The sequence below is a fragment of the Coturnix japonica genome, chromosome 1 (assembly GCF_054131305.1).
Source record: "Coturnix japonica strain WE chromosome 1, WE-NBRP24, whole genome shotgun sequence".
In the NCBI taxonomy this organism is placed as follows: domain Eukaryota; kingdom Metazoa; phylum Chordata; class Aves; order Galliformes; family Phasianidae; genus Coturnix; species Coturnix japonica.
The window spans coordinates 120,555,148-120,574,299 of record NC_140663.1 but is presented as its reverse complement, the minus strand read 5'-3'; the positions used below and the strand labels follow the sequence as shown (position 1 = coordinate 120,574,299).

At 44.3% G+C, this 19,152-nt stretch overlaps 1 protein-coding gene across 1 annotated transcript in view; it reads right to left on the bottom strand.

Moving 5' to 3' along the window:
* ATP10A (ATPase phospholipid transporting 10A (putative)) overlaps positions 1–17,299 on the bottom strand; it is a 106,205-nt gene extending 88,906 nt beyond the window's left edge. Inside the window, exon 1 of the mRNA XM_015851029.3 lies at positions 16,567–17,299. Within this exon, the coding sequence (XP_015706515.1) occupies positions 16,567–17,009 (443 nt within the window). The 5' untranslated portion in view covers positions 17,010–17,299. The remainder of the gene's footprint in view (positions 1–16,566) is intronic.
* Between the last annotated feature and the right edge of the window lie 1,853 nt (positions 17,300–19,152).

Here is a 19,152-nt window from a genome sequence, read left to right as displayed (position 1 = left end):
ACACAGCACTACCCAAAATCCAAACCCTATGTCTGACAGTGGTGTCCAAACGCACCTTGAATCCCTTAGGGCCATGCCCACCGCCCTGTGGTGCAGCCCCTTTCCCTGACCCCCAGCTGCCCCTCCCCAACAGCTCCATGCCGTTCCCTCAGGCCCTGTCGCTGTCACACAGAGCAGAGCTCAACACTATTCCTTCACTCTCTGTGAGGAGCTGCACCTGCCAAAAGGCCTCACATCACTGTCTTCTTCTCTGGGTTGAATAAACCAATAGATATCAGCTGTTCCTCACACATCTTGTCCTCTAGATCCTAGCCCATCACTGTAGCCCTCCTTTGGATGTTCTCTAACAATTTGATGTTCTTCATATATTGTAGTACCTCAACCCGTACCCAGTGCAGCAGATGAGGCTGCACAGCGCAGAGTAGAGGCAGACAACCCTTCCTCTTGCCTGGTGGCAGTGCTGGGTCTGATGGACCCCAGGGCACAGTTGGCTCTTTTGGCTGCCAGGACAGACTGATGGCTCACATTCAACTTCTTGTCAGCCAGAACTTACAGATTCCTTCCTGAGGAGCTACTTTCCAACCTCTCGTGCCCCAGTTTGTACATGTATCCATAGCTGCCCATTCCAGGTGCATAATCTGGCACTTTTCTTAATAAACATCATGCATTTGATGATTGCCCAGCCCTCTAATTTGACAAGCTCTCTCTGTAAGGTCTCTGTATTCCCTAGGGAGTCAACAGCTCCTCCAAGTTTAGCCTTGTCTGCAAAGTTATTTAGTATAACTTCAAGCCCTGCATCCAATTAATTGATGAAAACACTGAAAAGGACTAGCTGTAAAATGAAGCCTTATGAAACCCCCACAGGACTAGTCATCAGTTTGATGTAACCCCATTTACAATAACCCTTTGAGCCTGAACCATCTGCCAGTTGTTCACCCACTGCATTATGTTTTTGTCTAGCAGTATGCTGAACACTTTTTCCAGAAGGGTACTGTGAGAAACAGTATTGAAAGCTTCGCTGGAATTCTAAAAGATTACATCAACTGTCTTCCCTTGGTCAACCAGGCGAGTAAACTCATCACAAAGGGAGGTTAAGTTCATTAAACAGGACTTTCTCTTTGTGAACCTGCCTTGGCTGTGACCAATGGTTGCGTTGTCTTTCAGGTGTTTTCAGTAACTCCCAGAATAATCTCCTCCATAATTCTGCCAGGCACTGAAGTGAGTCTGACATAACAAAGGCCTCTTTTAAAAGACTCAAACACCAAAACCCCTGTGAAATAAATCACACTGCTCACATTTTGTAGACTGCGACTTTGTAGCACAGAAGGATCATGTAACTTACTCAAGATCCTGTGAAAGACCCAAGTTAAGATCCGAGGACTCCTTGTAATTTGATTTAAAACTGAATGCCAACCTATTCCCCAAAATGCCTGAAGGCCTTTCAGTAACTCAAAAATACAATAGACTAAATGGGGAACAAAAAAATGGGGGGTGGGGGAGAAGATGAGAGGGGAGGAAACTCAGCCCAAACATAAATAGGATATTTAGCAGTGTTTGGATGAACACAATGGATACTATCAATTCATCTTCAGCTGCTGATTCCCTTAGAGCTCCACTTGCAAGAATACAACTTGGGACCACTGTCTTTCCCTCACAGGTGATGTTCCTATCTTGCTGCAGGGAGAGATCAGGCACTCAGGGAACAAAATTACAATCTGTCATAACATAAAAAGCATTGCAAAAAGAAATAAAGGGCTAGATGAAAATCAAAACCATCACAGAGCCCCAGTCTCCTCTTGGGGATCATTTCAAGGCCCAGGCCCTAAGCACTAACAGTTCATTCTTCTGAGATCAGAAACAAATTTGCCTTCTGTCTTACTTTTTAATTTATCTTAACATTGGTCTTATCAGAGAAGTCCTTCAAATAATCAAGTTTTGCCTGTTTTTTACTAACTGCCTTCTTCATAACTGAGTACTAAAAAGCCCTCAGTTTGTAAGTCTTGCAGGAACAATGTTTTTTTTTCCACTGCCACTCTTTTCAGATGACATGTGAGCAGGGAAAAAAAAAAAAGCCTCAAGAATGCTGATGCAAAAAATAACTTGTTTTGGCAAGTTCAAGTATTCTATGTGCGTGTATCTGCAAGGTGTTGGTAGCAAAACTAAGTTCTACTTCAACATAAGCGCTGTAGAAAAAGAACCAAAACAAAATACAAAACCCCCAAACACCAGTACATGCCAAGTGGAAAAAAAACCACAACATTGCTAGAACAAAAATATTTACTTCCTAGCATCTAAAACAATTATGGACAATAGAGAACATTTAGGAAAACGCCTTTTAAAAAACCACTGAAGGATTATTTTAATATCTTTAAGTAGAAGGAGACAAGCCAGTGCTGCTGATCCATGAAGTCTGGCTCTGTTCTTACCCCGTTAGAAGACTGTGAACAGAACTGCCTGTACCATCCCTGCAGTCTGATCACTTTGTCAACCATCAGCCATCCCTGCCAGCAGAATATACAGCTCAAATTAAGAAGTAAAGCATGTTTCTTGAAAACATAAAAAGCAGGATCGAAAGCTGGAGCTGGCAAAAGCATTTTTCTCCAGGTCATGGAGAAAACCGTGACTTCTCAGCTATTGCTGTGTTGCCTGATTTAAGTATCACACAAATACTGTGATAGGTTTGGTCAACACTTTCTGGACTCTTCAGAGACCTGTGAAAAAATACTTGCTTTTGTAGTAGCTCTCTACTAAGTGGCTGTTTACTGTGCAGTTTTTGAAGGTTTCTTGATAGTTATGGACAGTCATGAAGGACAGACAATTGTCTCAGTATACAAACTGCTAACTGAGTCAAGTATGAAATCACACCTTCTCTTGACAAGCAAAACTGTCACCTTGGCTCTGAGAAAGGAAAATAATTACGTTTGGATTATTTCCTTGTATTTTCTAGCAGTTTCCTGAGAGACCTTAGACAGATGCCTTAATCCTTTTCTGTGTGAATTTTCTCCTTGCACCTCTACCCCATCATAAAACAAACCAGTTGATGGTTACAAAATGCCCTCCGCTTCCTCACACACAAACAGTGAAGAGTCCACTCATATATGTTTTAAAACCTATTAAACTCCCAAACATCTTTTTAATACTTTCCCAGTCTGAAAAAAAATAAGTTTTTTGGAGCTACTCAGAGCTGTAGATGTTTTAAAATCATTGCTTCTTCTTGATTAGAAATTGCATATAAGTGAGGTTCACAGAGACTGCTGAAATGCAGAATAATCCTGAAACCAAACTCAAGAGATATCTGAACTGAGTCACAGACTCATAACATCACAGAATGACATAGGTTTGAAAGTGATGTTAAAGATCACCTAGTTTCAAACCCCTACCATGGGCAGGGCTGCCCACACCAGCTCAATCTACCCAGCGTCCCATCCAACCTGGCCTTGTCTCAAGGGATGGAGCACGCACAACTCTAACTTAAATTTCCCCTCTTTTAATTTAAAGCCCCTTTGTCTTTTTACATGGTATGACAGTGATAGGACGGTCTCCTTCCTGCTTATAAGCTCCCTTGAAGTACTGGGAGGCCTCAATGAGTTCTCTTTCACTGGCGCCTTCTCTCCTCCAAGCCAGACTAGCCCAACTCCTCAGCCTGTTTTCATAGGAGAAGCACTCCAGTCCTCTGACCATCTTAATGGCTTCCCTCTGTAAAATCCTGTACAGCCAACTTTTACCTCGCAGCATTGTGGCACTAATGAAGCATTATTTGCTTCACACAGACAAATGAGCCTTGCTGAGCAGCTCTGGGACATCTGAAAAATGTTGCACACTGTCTATGGACACACACCGGCCTGTTTCAAGTGCCAACATAAACCTCCTCAATGGGCGGTAAAAATGCCCTTTTGCATTCTTTACTCAAATTGCCCTGGATAAAGCTTACTATAGGGACACACATCATGTACAAAAGTCAGAGAAGCTGTGCAGTACATCGCATAATGGACATCATATCGAGCCAGGAAAGTCTCCAGCCAGCTGAGTTTCTGAGGCCCAGAGTGTTTTGTCCAGAAGTAAGCACACCTCTTCACTGTGAGAAGACATGCCACATTAGCCAGCAGAGCCTTTTTGGAAGCATTTTCATTTTCACCTCTCAGTCTTCTATCGCAGTCACATTGCCTGCCTCTTTACTACTTACATTCACTGGCTTTTCTTCCTGTCCTGCTAGTAGTTACCTCCCAGTCCTACTGTTGGAAGGTTTTAATCTAAGATTTTTTAGGAACATTAAAAACTATTTTAAAACAACTCAGCATTATTAAGTATTTATGTTATTATACTGTATTATTCTAGGAAAATTATTTTTAATGACTATTTTAAAATGATGTTAATAACACTCGCAGTCATTAGCAGTTTTTATTTACCCTTGGTTTCTATTACCACTTAGCATTCTTAGTAAAATAAGCATTCCAAGAAGCTTTTCCAGTTCATTTAAGTTTTCAGTAGAAGTGGATTCAGATGGCAGAAGTTGCGTAAAAAGGTAATAACGTGCAGTTGCAGTCATTTACATCTGCTTCACCTGAATACCTTAAACCTGTGCCAGCAGCCTTTCCACACTGTGTATGAGTGTGGTGGAAACAACCTTCTCAGCATCAAGCTGGAATCTATGGGTTGAAAAAAACAGGTTAGAAAAAAGAGAGAGGTATATGAGGAGACACCTCAAAGAAGTTCTGGACATCTGAATGAATATTCAGTACCTGGAAAAATAAGAATATTGCTCTCAAATGCATATAGATTATTTTATAAATTATTTTATAAATCATTTATTATTAATTATTAAATTATATTATATTATTAAATTGTTATATAAATTATTTTATAAATTATAGATTTTGGGGGGAAGTTCTTCACTAGGAGAGTGGTGAGGCCCTGGAACAGGCTGTCCAGGGAGGTTGTGGATGCCCCGTCCTTGGAGGTGTTCAAGACCAGGTTGGACGGGGCCCTGGGCAACCTGATCTAGTAAATGTGTATGTTTGGTGGCCCTGCCAGGCAGGGGGGTTGGAACTACATGATCCTTGAGGTCCCTTCCAACCCGGGTCATTCTGTGATTCTGTGTGAAATGAACAACAATGGGGTCCATGTTCAGTATGAATACTGCTCAGCTACCTGGGGCAATGCACCACCATCCTCAGCCCCTTCTGTTGACATGGCTGTAGTACTAAACTATCTTCTGTTGGTGAAGAGTAAACAACACAGACCTCATTTTATCTTACAGCTTCTTGGTAGGATGCAGCACCACCGTCACAGGCATTCTTTCTGTAAATGTAGATAGTGGTTAAAAAAGCCCAGAGAATTAAAAGAACAAAAATATTTCCCAGAAGTTGTTAGATAGGACAGCTTACAGAAATGTAATAAGGAATAAAGAGGTGGATAAGATTGCACAGAATAGCCACTGCCAGTGATAAAGCATGAAGGCTGAACAACTGGGGCATGATTGCCAAATGTAAAATGGAAAGTTTCCAACTTAGGAACAGCAGAGGAAGAACATGGCTTAATACACTAAGACCAAATAAGCATCATAAAAATTCTCCAAGCCAAACCAACTGCCACTGTAAATAACCTCACAAACTCTCCTGCATCTCTTCTGCTTCCTGCATTCCAAGGAGGATTGAATTTCAAATAACCATGGGGACGTTTTAGAGAAATCTTACACTAAAATGTTGAACTCAGGCTTCAAAAGGTTGAGAAACTTTATGTACTTAAGAAACACCATTTCTGCCTTTATTGTGATAAATCCTTCTTCAGTACTTATGTCTGAAAGAGAAATAAATGTTTAGGACTTAAGTTTTCTTATGAGTTTTATCTTCAGTGAGGTTAGATATAATCAAACTGATTCTTAGCCAGTTTTGAAAGTGGACTAATAACTTACCGTTTCTACTTGGTGTATTAAGAAAAATAGAAACGATTAACTATGTGTATATATATACTACTGAACACTTGAGAAATAGACAAAATTGACTGGTTTTTGACTTTTCATTCTGATTACATTTCAGCGCTAGTTTTGTTACCTCCGTGTATATTGATCTCTTGTCAGGCTGGATATCATACACTGCAACAGTCTTTGGCAGATGGTCTTACAGGTATACACATGTTTTCCTGGCAGCTATTTCTAACACATAAAGTTTATTATGTAGTGTGATAAGACTTCAAAAACTGAGTCCACAGAGGCATTCCTAAAATTGAAAGGGTATCACAAACTCTTCAGTCCATGACAAGGGTTGTAATGGACTTTAAGTGGACTCATGGAAAAATGGACACAGCAACTGATAGTTGGCTCAGCCTTGGTACAGATTTTCTGGTTAACTTGCATTTTGAAAACTCTCACAGGATCTGACAGAAATAGGAACTCTCACACACAACCCTGACCCCGTCACAAAAGCATACTGAGAATGAATGAGACACACACATAAGGAAAACTTGATAGCAGATGATAGTACACTTCGGCCTGAATGAACAGGAAGAGACAATGTCAAAATACTGCATTCAAAGGAACTGAACTTAGGACTTCCAACATAGCAAAGAGTGGCATGACTTCTTACAGTGCTGCATCTCTTACATGACTACACAGTGTGTTGGTATGTGCCTTTGCTCTCATATGGACAGACATTGCTATTCCAACACAGAAACTGGCAATCAGAGGTAACACTCAGAACTGGAAGAATAATTTCACCATTGATCTTTCCAATTCAATTCCTGATCATCCAGTATTACCCCCTGCAGGTTTAAACATCTGATCCTACAAGACATCAAACTTAGACTCATAACTATATGTGATATCTGCTAGATATTTGACAGTGATACCTCTTTTAACAAACCCATATCCTCTGCATTTTTAAGAGACACAGCTTGCAAAGACAGTTTAGTTGACTTAGTACCTAGGAACATCCAAACAAACAGAAGACAGCAGAATTAGGCACCTCCTACTTTCTTTTTCAACACTCCTCCTCAAAAGCTGCAGCTGAGGTTAAAGAGCAAATAACATCCCAAAATACCAAGATCCTTCGCTTTACATGGGCTGCCTGAAAAATTCCACCGATATGTAAATGTCAACAGTTATTCAAATAGGAAAATTATTTATTGGCTGCGACTTATCTCTTACACTGCTTCTCAGCATTGAGATAAACTGCATAAACGCAATTCACAAGTATGAACAACACGTTAATGGCTAATGCTGAAGGCAAAATGTGTCAGGAAATGAAAGAATGGATGAGTTATTCCTTTCACCTGACAGGTGAACATACTTGCATCTATAATTCTCAATGCATAAATCTTGAATTAATGAACGTAACCATCAGGACAAGCTACACTTCTGAAGTCCAAAAATCAAACAAAACACTGACAGGAATTAAAATCTATCCCTTCTCAGTTTTCTAATGGGATTCAGATTACCCAGATTTAGCAAGCCACTGAGCCAGGCTTCATCTGTGTCATCACTGGGGAGAGACATGGATCTCCTGATTCAAACTCTCCTAAGGTAAGTGTCTCATAAAGTGGAAGCACCTCCCCGCTCTGCCTCAAAGTGCTTAATGCTCTCCTCTAATTGTGGCAGAGGCTTAGATGACTTGGTCAGACTGGACGCATCCCTTTCAGATAGAAGTGACATAAAATAAACTTTACCTTATGTCCTAGCAAGACAGACTGCTTCAGGAAATACTCCTGTCAGGTCAGAGAGAGCCTAATTAGCAAATGAGAGGATTTCCTGCCAACTAGAATCAGTGGCTCACTGTTGTTTACAGGGAAGCTTGGCACAGGTAGTAGAGTTGAGACAGGAATCAACCTGTCTGTTGGGGGAACGGGGATATCAAACTCTTTGATAAAATATGAACATGAGAGTGAAAAAGAGAAGATCAAAACATCTTCAAGTGTGCGTATAAGAATAATATAAGCATTTATCCCAGTAAGCTGTGTAAAATCGAGGCTCTGCTTTACGCTTTGCAGGTGTACAACAAAGGGGGAAGTACAGCAAGGGGAAGCTGACAACAGGAACACGGGAATTTGAAAAGGGAAGAAAAATAAAATACAGGAAGCATCTGAACCCCCAAATATAAGTGTGGGCCCCTAGAAAACACTGCACCACAACTGCAAGATCAGACATAGGCAGATTAGATATAATTTACTTTTGCACCAAATAGGTATCTCTTTCTAATGCACTTATTGAATCTCCTGCATTCTAAGGGTTTGGCTGGGATCTCCTCCAAAACACCTTACTCGGTGTCTGCACTTTGAGAGATCCTGAGCATGCTCACTGGTGTATTTAGATGACTACTATTCAGTACATTGCATGTCGGCCCCAGCATCTGGGAAGACTTCACAACAACTTGTCCAACAATGTGTTTGTGAACAAATAAAATCAGCTAACATAGCCAAGGCAGGCATGTTCAGGTCATTAGTCAAAGGAACTGGCCAAGTAGAGGCAGAAAAGTGAACGGACAGAGGACAAGCACATAAGTATATGGATGGACAACCCAGGAGATACCCAGCAAGAGCAAGACAGCATATAAAGACCAAGAATTCTGGGTGCAAATGCTGTCCCTTTATAATGAACTTTCTCTCCAAAAGGGCACAACTGAAGCCACTCTCAAAACTACAGAAATACCAAATATACTCATTAGCATTCATACTCTCAGTGTTCATGCAATAGCAGCAGAGACAAATCAAAACTGGAGTGCAGCTGTTGACAGTCAAACATTTAAACTCTTCCCTGAAGTAGGTCAGTACTTCCAGACAACCAGAATGCAAAAACAAAGTGAGTGACCTCCATGTTTAACTGAAACAAATCTTCAGCAGAGCCTGGGTTTATGAAATGACTGGGTATGATGCAAATGTTTGCTGCTGCACTGGGCAAACTGTCCTACTTGCCACACCACTCAAGAGAAACTGTGGTCAAAACTGAATAAAACTGTAATAAAATACCAGAAGAGATGGCAGATGTTTTCCACACCTAAAAAACAAGCCTTGCCTGTCAAGACACTCCTGTGACCACAGCACTGAGAATGAAGGATGACCACAGCAGAGATTTTTACCTGCAATACTCAAGACAGAATTGCTCCTGTTTGAGCAAAGATCTAGATAGCACTGTGCCAGCTCATCAGGGTTACGCAGTCTTCACTGACCACAGCACAGAACACACCATTAGCTGGGTTGCTAGCAGTTTTCTGCTGTGTGGCTGTGTAGCACAAAAGATAGCAAGTTGCTCCTCTCCACTGACATCCTGTATGCACTGAAAACTTAGTTTGAAACTCTCTCATTGCCACTTCCTGGATGTTGCCACAAAGATTAAACCAATTCATTCAGAAATGCGGAGGTCATCTTCCTCAAACTCAATCTGAGGCCTCCTTTATCAAATCTTTCAGCATTAAAGATTCATTGTGTGTATATACATTTCCTAAGCAGAGCTCAGTATTAAGCCTACTGGAGATCCTAGTAAAGGATGATACTCTCGCACTCTCTCCACCTCCTCTCCTCTCCACAACACCACAAATGCTACTCAGGAAAAGCTACAAACCATCTCTTTCACACCTTTTGAGCTGCGGCTGCCTTTTGGGTGTGGATCATCTGTGCCTGACATGCATCAGAGGAAGCTACCGCCTGGATCTACACAAAGGACAGTAAGAAGTCAGTGTCCTGTCCTTTAGCATCTGTGTAATTACAGCACTCACTGAAATGCTCTCTCTCTTGCCAAACATCCTTCCCCTCCCTGGTGTGACAGGATCAGGCAGGGTGTGCTAGTGCAAGGCAGCAGCAGGGCTGACATCTTGTTACTGCTGCAGATTTCTTCTGGGTACAGACATGATCAGCCATGAGCATAGTTGCATCAGTGCCGGCTCCCACGTAAAATTACTAAGGCTGCCTGGTTCACCTCTGCATCTATGTGAAGTGAAAGAAAGTGTTCTGCTTTTCATGTACTTAATTGCTCTCAATACACGTGGCCGCTAAAATCATGCCTGCTCAGTATAAAGCATGAAAATTGGGCACAACCCTGAAGCCATGTGTTCAGCTGGCCAGCTGCACTGCCATTGCTGTGTATATACACAAAAGTTTAATCTACCCAAAAGGCCCTGTGTTACAGGGAGAGAGGAAAAGGCACCTCACAGCCAGCTCTCAGGCAAGAAAGCACTGGGTTATGTAGCATGGGGAGACCTGCACTCAGACTTCTGAGGCAGTGTCAAGGCAGGCAGCCTGCCCATCCACCTGCAAGGGTTGTGCAAGCCTGGATGAAGCACCCCAGTAAATTCTGCCCAGTGGCAAGGAGCCTTGTCCTTTCTCTGTTTTCATCTTCTTTATCAGCCAACATTAGTCAGCCAGTCCTCCTCATGTCCTGGAAACCTCTAACTCTTGCACAGTAAAACTGGAGCCTCCCAGGCAGAGCTATGGAGAGCTGCTCCCACGGTACTTCTGGACTTCTGGAGGGGCAGCCTGGAGCAAAAAGAAGGCCTTGGCTAAATTACGAGCAGTCCAACAAAACATCAATCATAGCATAGCTAACAACATTTTCAGTTCTACTGACTAGATGACATAGGGAAGGTGGAATCTGGAATCACATTTTCAAGTGAAGCTGAACAACACGTGCATTTGGAAATGCTGCACTTTGACAGAAAAAAGCAGATCTGTTAATTTCCTTTCAGTCACATCTAGCAGTAAGCATGATATAAGAACAAGTTGATCCTGCACGTAATACAATGCCACCATACTTCTGGGTGGCAGCCTACTTAACAAAAGCTATTAAGTCTACAGAGCGCAGCACATCCCTGCAAAAATTCACATGGTGGCATCATAGAATGGCTTGAGTTGGAAGGGACCTTAAAAATCAAATCTGCCCTACATAGAAGCACAAATAAAATACATACATACAGCTGAATGGAACAGGGGCTTTCCTGTGCATTACAGCTGGCTGCAACTCAGAAAACTAGCACAGGCTTCCTCTGCCATAATAATAAACTCCTCTGTAGAATGAAAATACTCCATTACTCTAAGAGACACTACTACATCTCTCTGAGAATGTACTCACTGCTAGTTTGGCTTGAGCTGAAGCAAAGGGTAGTAATGTACATTGAGCAGAATCTCTCTATAACTGGAGAAAGGAACGCTGATGACTCTGACACAAATTCAGAACACAACGTTCAGCTTTCAGCTTTCTGTGCCCCACACTCACTCACAGAGGAAACTGAGTAATCCCAGGTAGTTTCCTTCTGAATCAGGTCTAGTGACATTTTCTTTCTGGAAGCGATGAGACAAGTTTATTTCTTCTGGTTATGAATGTCACCAGAAGAAATGCCTGCAGTTCTTCAGACAAGAAGCTACTATGTTTGGGCGTATTTAGTTAGTGTAGGAGACAGTCACAACCAAGGTCCTGGAGGCTGGTGTCAGTAGGAAAATATGGAGCCTAAGTGGAGTGGTTACACAGAATCATCCTGTGGCTACTTCAGAGGCCACGAGTGGCATCTGCTGCGCTCCTGTGAGGATTCGGTAACATTCCTTATCCTTTTTCTCACAGGATGGAATAGCTGTCACCAGCAGACTGACAGAAGAAGACCCATTGAACATCTTCCACACCTCTGGAAACCAGCTCACACGTTCCAATTTTACACATATTTTCTAGGTCATACATTGACCAAAGAAGCAGTTACCATTCTTATCAGCATATAGAGACCATTACAGTCTTTAGCAATACCACTCAATGGACACAGCAAGAATTACAGTAAACCTAAAAAATAAAGCCCTTTGGTTTTGAACATAAGGCTTCTAGAAAAATGTTAGAACAGAGAACTTCACCAACACAGCACTTAGACAGTAACAAAATGTATCCCTTGCTGGATGAGTGCCATTATTTGTTGTGACTGTAGTTATCACTATTCATCTCCTATTTACATACCAAGCAAATACATACCATACTTTGTGACAGCACATTGAAAACAAAACCCGTGCTTAGAAGAGTTTTAACACTTCTTCTCCACTGACAAATTTAGTTCTATCAGATATTTAAGAGCAGAAGCAAAGTGTGTACTCTGGAATTGTTTGAAACAAATATTCACATGGAAGTGCACCCTTCAAGTCCAACATCATATCCCAGAAAAGTAATTAATCAAATAAAATTTCACTACAGTGTTGAAAATTTGTGATCTCCAGACATCAACCTCCACCCCAGGTGATGGAAATAACAAAAGGGAGCAAAGAGATGTATCTAAGGTGATTGCCAAGTTGTGAAAGTTACATATATACAACAGCTTTCTGCAGGTTAGGCTCTAATGCCTGTCTAACTTCTCTACATTTAAACCAGCTAAGCAAGAGATGATGTGATCTTCTGGGATCCAGCCTTCCCAACTTAAATCTGAATTTTAGGTGACCTGTAAAGCTGTACTCCTATGATAGTAAGTGTCTGGTTTTCTCTGTAGTCTCAAGCAGGGAATTTCTACATGAAAGCCGTCTCCTCTTTCTGAGAGAACAAGCTGCATCTCCAGCTTATTACTTGAGGTTTCATCATCCTTTGCCGTTCTGTCGTCTGATAAGTTTTGCCAACTATGAGCCACTGAGTCATTGATTCAGCAGCAGTTGTATGCGAATGGGTCATCTGAGTCCATGGAGGGGGGACAGCGGAGGAAGGAGGGCTCGCCTGCGCACCAGCTGTTAAGCAGTCAGCACAGCAGAAGAACGGTATTTTTCCTCGTGTTCAAATTACTGACACCATCAGTTTGTGTAGGCTGCTGCAGGGAACCTCACTGTGAGCACTGCCCTTGTGTCGCTGGAGCCTCTTTCTGACGAGCTGGCGTGCAGGACACAAGGCACAACATATGGGATCTGACCCGAATCTTCACTCAATCACTAAAGATTACCTAAGATATAAAGACAGAGGGCTTTGCTACAGTGAAGCAACGGTCTCTGTTTCAAGCTGCTGACGGCAGCTTTCCACTTGCTGTTGTCTGTATCTGAGTGTCAATGCTGATGCTTGAAGTGGTTCTTTCATGTGTTCGGCTTTAAAGGGGCCCACAGCAGTGTGGAGGTCCACTACAGCACTCAGACACATCCCACCACACTCAACTATGGCCAGCAAGGGAAGAGTTGCTGCTCTCCAGCAGCTCCAGGGCAACACAGGGCTGCAGCTGTGTTCATCAACCTGCCCTACATCTGTAACAAACACAGTATCTGCAGCAGTCTGTCCCACTGATACCACAAGGAAGTGGAAGGAAGAGACAGTCATTACTTGGTCAAAAGGTAGCAGAACTGATAAAGCAATCAGCACAAAACGGATGTGGTGAGAGAAGATGTCGCTTATTACTTCCTTATGTGATGTCAATACTTGAGCATTTTTCCAGAAACGGAGAGACTGAGGAAACAAAGCCTCATCCAGCTCCTCAAGCAGGACACCTTTTAGAGAAAAATAGCTTTTTAATCTTACTCCCAACAACTTTAATGATCTTTACACACACTGATCAATCTTGGTTCCCTGCTTCCAAGATTCAGTTCTAGAAGTCATGAACATTAGCAAGAATCTTTATTTTTATCTGTGAAAACCTGACGTTTCTTGTCCCATCTCACCCACTGAGGCTAGAAGATGCTTAAAAATCATTTAGTGAAGTTGAAATAATGGCTAAAAAAGAAGAAAAAGTAGGCAGCTATGCCATACAAGCAATTCATTTTAGCTACCTGTTTTGTTTTCTTCTTTTAATTGCAGGAGAGGGGCATTTCCTAAGGATGGCTCGTTTCTGTAACAGGTACTTCAGGGTAGAGAGTGGTTTGAGAGCAGCCCTGAGGAAATGGATTTGGGGGCATCTGCTCATGAGAAACTCAACATGAGCCAGCAATGTGCGCTTACAGCCCAGAAGATCAACCGAATTCTAGGCTGCATCAAGAGAAGTGTGAGCAGCAGGTTGAGGGAGGTGATTCTGCCCCTTGACTCTGCTTTCGTGAGACTTTACCTTGAGTACTGCATCCAGTTCTGGGGCCCCTGACATAACAAAGATGTTGAGCTGTTGGAGCAGGTTCAGAGGCAGGCCATGAAGACGATGTGGTGAGCAGGACTAGGGAAGTCATCCTGCTCCTGTAATTGGCATTGGTGAGGCCTCACCTCAAGTACTGTGTTCAGTTTTGGGCACCTCAGCACAGGAATTACATGGAGGTATTGGAGCAGGTCCAGAGAAGGGCAACAAGGCTTGTGAAGGGCTTGGAGAATCAGCCCTACGAGGAGAGGCTAAGGAAGCTGGGGCTGTTTAGTCTGGGGAAAAGGAGGCTGAGGGGAGACCTTATGGCCCTCTTCCAGTACCTGAAAGGTGCTTACAGTGAGAGTGGGGCAGGTCTCTTCTCACTAGTGACAAGTGACAGGACGAGGGGAAATGGCCTCAAGTTGCGTCAGGGCAAGTTTAGGTTGGATATTAGGAAGAACTTCTTTACAGAAAGGGTAGTTAGGTACTGGAATAGCTCCCCAGGGAGGTGGTTGAATCGCCATCCCTGGTTGTGTTTAAGAGCCGTTTGGATGTGGTGCTCAGGGATATGATTTATTGTAGGGTTGTTAGAGTTAGGGTACTGGTTAGGCTGCGGTTGGACCTGATGATCTTCAAGGTCTTTTCTAACCTGGGTAATTCTATGATTCTATGATCAGATGGCTGGAGCACCTACTCTGTAAGGTCAGGCTGAGAGAGTTGAGGCTCTTCAGCTGGAAATAGAGAAGTCTCCAGTGGAACTTTACAGCAACTCATCAGTACCTGAAGGGGACCTACAGAAAAGCTGAGGAGGGACATATTGTAAGAGCACGTTGTGACAGAATGAGGGGTAAGGGCTATAAACTGGAAGAGGGTAGATTTAGACTTGATATAAGGAACAAATTCTTTACTGTGATAGTGGTGACACACTGGATCTGGTTGCTGAGAGAAGCTGTGCGTGACCACTCTCTCAGGGTGTTCAAGCCCAGCCTGGATGGGGAGCAACCTGGTTAAGTGGGAGGTGTCCTTGCCCATGGCAGGAGAATTGGAACAAGAAAATCTCTAAGGTCCCCACCAACCCAAACTATTCTATGATTCTTCTTGTTTTTCAATCTAGAAAACATGACAGCTTATTTCTGAACTGGTTTTATTTGGCAGGGACTGGATCAACCATCCACATTAGTCCCATTTTATTTCTGGGCAAGAATAGTCCCTTACTAGCCTTCCTGCTGTCTGTCTTCCTCAACACCAGAAGCATTCACCGAGTCAAGAACAGCTACAGGCAAGCAAAGCACTAGACAGAGCCTTGGGTTAGCCCTGCCAACAAATGCTATATGGCTGGGTTAAACTCAATTTAGTTTACAGAAATGAGGCTGTTTTACTTGTGTTCCCATGCACGCGTATCTAGTGGCAGTGGAATATCCCAGGCTGAAATTTCTTCTGTGATAAGAATTTAAAAAGCAACAAAATGCTGGATGTTGAAAATGTAGACTATTCTGGATTCTTTTTAGCATTTTATTTCTTTTCACATGCCTTTCCCAGAATAGGAGAGTTGTTCTCTGCCTCTGCGCTTACATCAGCCCAGAGTATCCCTCCCAGACAGCTTGTGGAATCAGATTATCAGCTTCTTGGCACGTGTTCCTTTTCCGTTTGATCTACACATCAGAATGAAAAATGAAACCTGCATTCTTGGAAACTATGTTTTTCGTTCAATTTCCCCAACATTTTACTCTGAGCTACTACCAGATGACTAGCGGGCACAGTGTGGAAGATAAAACAACAGTTTTCTAAAGGCTGGATTCTTACACATAAGTGCTAATGCAGAAGACGTCTCAGGCTGGTTTATGGATACAAAGATTGTGGTCTAAACCCATAGCCTGGATCATTCAAAAAAAACACCAAATACAAATGAAGGAGATTAATGATCTAGAGCTCCATCCACAAGCTATGGCAGAGAGCAAAGCCACAAGGAATGACGACACTTGAGAAGATAAATATAAAGCATTCACTCGGAACTACACGCTCAGTGAAAGGACTGTCTCACATTCTCTAGAAGTGCAAACATGGTTCGGGCTCACTAATTCATGAAACCTCACACTCTTAAGCCAAACGCAGAAGCCTCTGGCCTCCAGCCTTTGCTCAACAAAGATTTATTAGCAAATTACTTGAGAGAGGTCTTGTATTACTGAAGTCAAATGAATGCCTGAAACGACACAGTGGTGTGGCTGGCTACTCGTACCAGGAAAGATTTGCATAAAGCCTTCTGAATCAAGCCATGCCTGCCACGCTTGCTGTCACTTTGTGATGCACCGTCCCCAATACAAAATATAAAACATCACAAAGCCCAGCGCATATACACTTATATAGAGACTTATGCTTAATTGCTGCTTACTCATAAGTCTACGTGCTGTGGAAGTTCCAGTGGTTGGAGTGAGTTGGCTTCCACCTGAAGGCGCTGAGATTTAGCAACACCTGCAGCTCCAAGTCACGAAACAAAGAAGCCCAAGACAACTCCAAGGATAAAAATGGGTTTCTCCATGCTAAGCCTGAAAGCCCTTTGGAAAACCCTGTGCCCCCACGTTCCATGACCCAAATCCCACCACGGCCCCACCTGCAGTACACCAGGCACTCCATGTGGTTGATCTCCTGGTCGGAGCGGTAGCGGCTGTAGTCTTCCCACAGGTCCTTGATGGCCGTGACCGCCAGGATGAAGAGCACGGGGGCCAGGGCCAGCTCGGGCTGGAAGGCATTGACGGCCGGCACGAAGTTGAGGAGAGCGATGAAGACAAAGTAGACATTGGCCAGGCGGTGGAACTGCTCAAAGAGGTTCTTGGGCAGGAAGGAGAGGGCCGTGTACTTGGTGGTCTTGAGGCGGTTGCTGGCCAGAACGGGCCGCTTGGATTTCTCCGCCTCGGCCTCAGGTGGCAGGAGGCTGGAGCGCACCAGCCGGGTCTTGCTCTCCTTCTTTTTCCTCCTCCTCCTCTTCCTCTGCCTCTCCTTCCCCTCGGGCCGCACCTGGGGCTCTCCCTCGCCCCCCTCCGCGCCCCGGGACATCTCTGCCTCCCTCGGAGCCGTTCTCGCCCGGGACGGGGCAGCGCGGGCAGCTCCCACCCGAGGCACGGCCGCCCGCCCTCCCGCCCTAAGTTATCATCCTCGGCCGCTCGCCACGGCTCTCGCTTTCCTCTTCCCCTCCGGGGGGAGGGAGGAGGGCTCTTTCAAACCCTCTCCTAACTGATCGGCTTGGCCCCCGCTCGCTTTCTCCTCCTCCTCCTCGGCCGGGGAGGGGACGTGGGCAGGCGGCGAGCCGAGCCCTCCTCCCGCGGGCCTCGCCCCGTCCCGTTAGCGGCACGACGCGGAGCCGGCCCAGGGCGCTGGGGGGACGCGGCGGCCGCCGGCCCGTACAGCATGGCGGGGCCGCCGCCACGCGTTTCCGTCCGCCCGCTGGCGGGATGGGGACGGGGAGCGGCACCGGGAGAGAGCGGCGGGGGTGGGGGGAGAACCGGGGCAGCCCCGCCGCCGGGGAACTTGGAGCGAGAGCGGCCTCCCGCCGTCGTTTGCCCGGGAAGGCGGCTCTCCCGCGGCCAGCCGTGAATGCGAGGCGGCGGGTGTCACGTTCTCTGCCGCCTCTGACTTTCCATGACACGTACAGAGGTGGCGGCGGAGGTTTGGGTTCCGAAGGAGAAAATAAAACTAGCACTGAAGCGCTCTCAGGGCTGTGCCGGCATTTATCGTAGTCCCTGCTCTGCTCCCTGCATCTGCTCGCGGCGCCGCCCCGAGCCCGGCCCCCGGTAGTAGTTACTTTGAGATTTGTATAGATGGTTATGAACTCCTTCTAGGCCTCGAGGCACTCGGTGGGTGCTAATTCAGCTCTGCTTCAGCCCTGGGCCACAGGAGCTCAAGTGCAGGGTGAAGCTGTGGCTTCATCATTTCCCTCGATGTTCCTCAGCCAGGCTATTCATTGCATGCCTGAGGAGCGCGATGCTGCAGGCACTGATGCTGATGGGTGGCACATATTTGTGCTGTGAGAAGCAGTGGGGCTTTATTGGAGTAGTCATGGGCACTTTTCCTTCCACAAATAAAGAAACAACAGGAGAGAAACTTAGAGCTAAGATGCTAACCTGAAGCTGAATGTTCTTATGTAATCCTCAGCTCACATGGCTGAATTTCACTATTTGACGCAGCAGCAGAAATATAACAGGCAGCTTGGTGGGAGCCTCTGAAGACTTCTGTGTTTGTTTGCTAAAGCCTTAATTTCTGAATGGCTTAAAGCCATTTTATTTGAGCACGCCAGAGTCAAGGGTCGCCCTTGAAAAGCTTCACCATAGAAATAAATAAATAAATAAACGAAAATATGCAATACCTCACTGTTCAAGAGCTCTTGTTCTTGAAAAGCTCTTGTTCTCATTGTGTTTCTTCGATGCTAACAAAATGCTTTGTTATTAATATGAGCAAACTGAAATGCCACCAGGCGGACAACATTTTTTCACTGACTACAACAGCCTTTCTGTCACATGAGGAATCCAAAGTCCTGCAAATTAATCTGTGATTAACAAAAACAAAAGAGTTAACCATCTTTAAACACCTATGAAACCCAGTGTCTGCGAGGCTTTGCTAGCCAAGGCGTTGCCAGTATAGACATTGCCAAGAATTCAGCCACTCCTTTCACTTTCTAAGTAAAACACTGGTCGTAAGGTTCAAGAAGGCATAAGATGATCTTTAGAGGTCCTTTCCAAACCCTATTATTCTGTGATTCTGTGAAATGTTTGTATCTGAGCTCGTATCTGAACTCTCTCTGTCCACGTAGTCCAAATATGTGGGGCTACAAATACGAGGCAGGCTGCAGATTCAGCCTTCAACCTGTGTAACACATGTGTGTACAAGTCTGACCCTAACTTTTCAGTTGCAGAAGGTCAAGTTGTTAGTTAGGACACATCTGCATCCCCTTTTTATGGAGTCTCCTGGAGGAAAGGAGGCAGACGGAGGTTGACTAAATCAGTCCAGATGACTCACAGTCTGTAAACAGTATTGCCTTCTAGGAACATTAATATAACTGGGAAAGCTCGAGGAGCCAAATGCTGAGATTTACTGGATAACCCAAACTAAAATATGCACCCTTTGCTACTTTTGGGGTTCATTGAATTCCAGCACTAGATATGGGAAAGGTCTGGGGATTACTCTGTGCTCTGACTCAGCCATC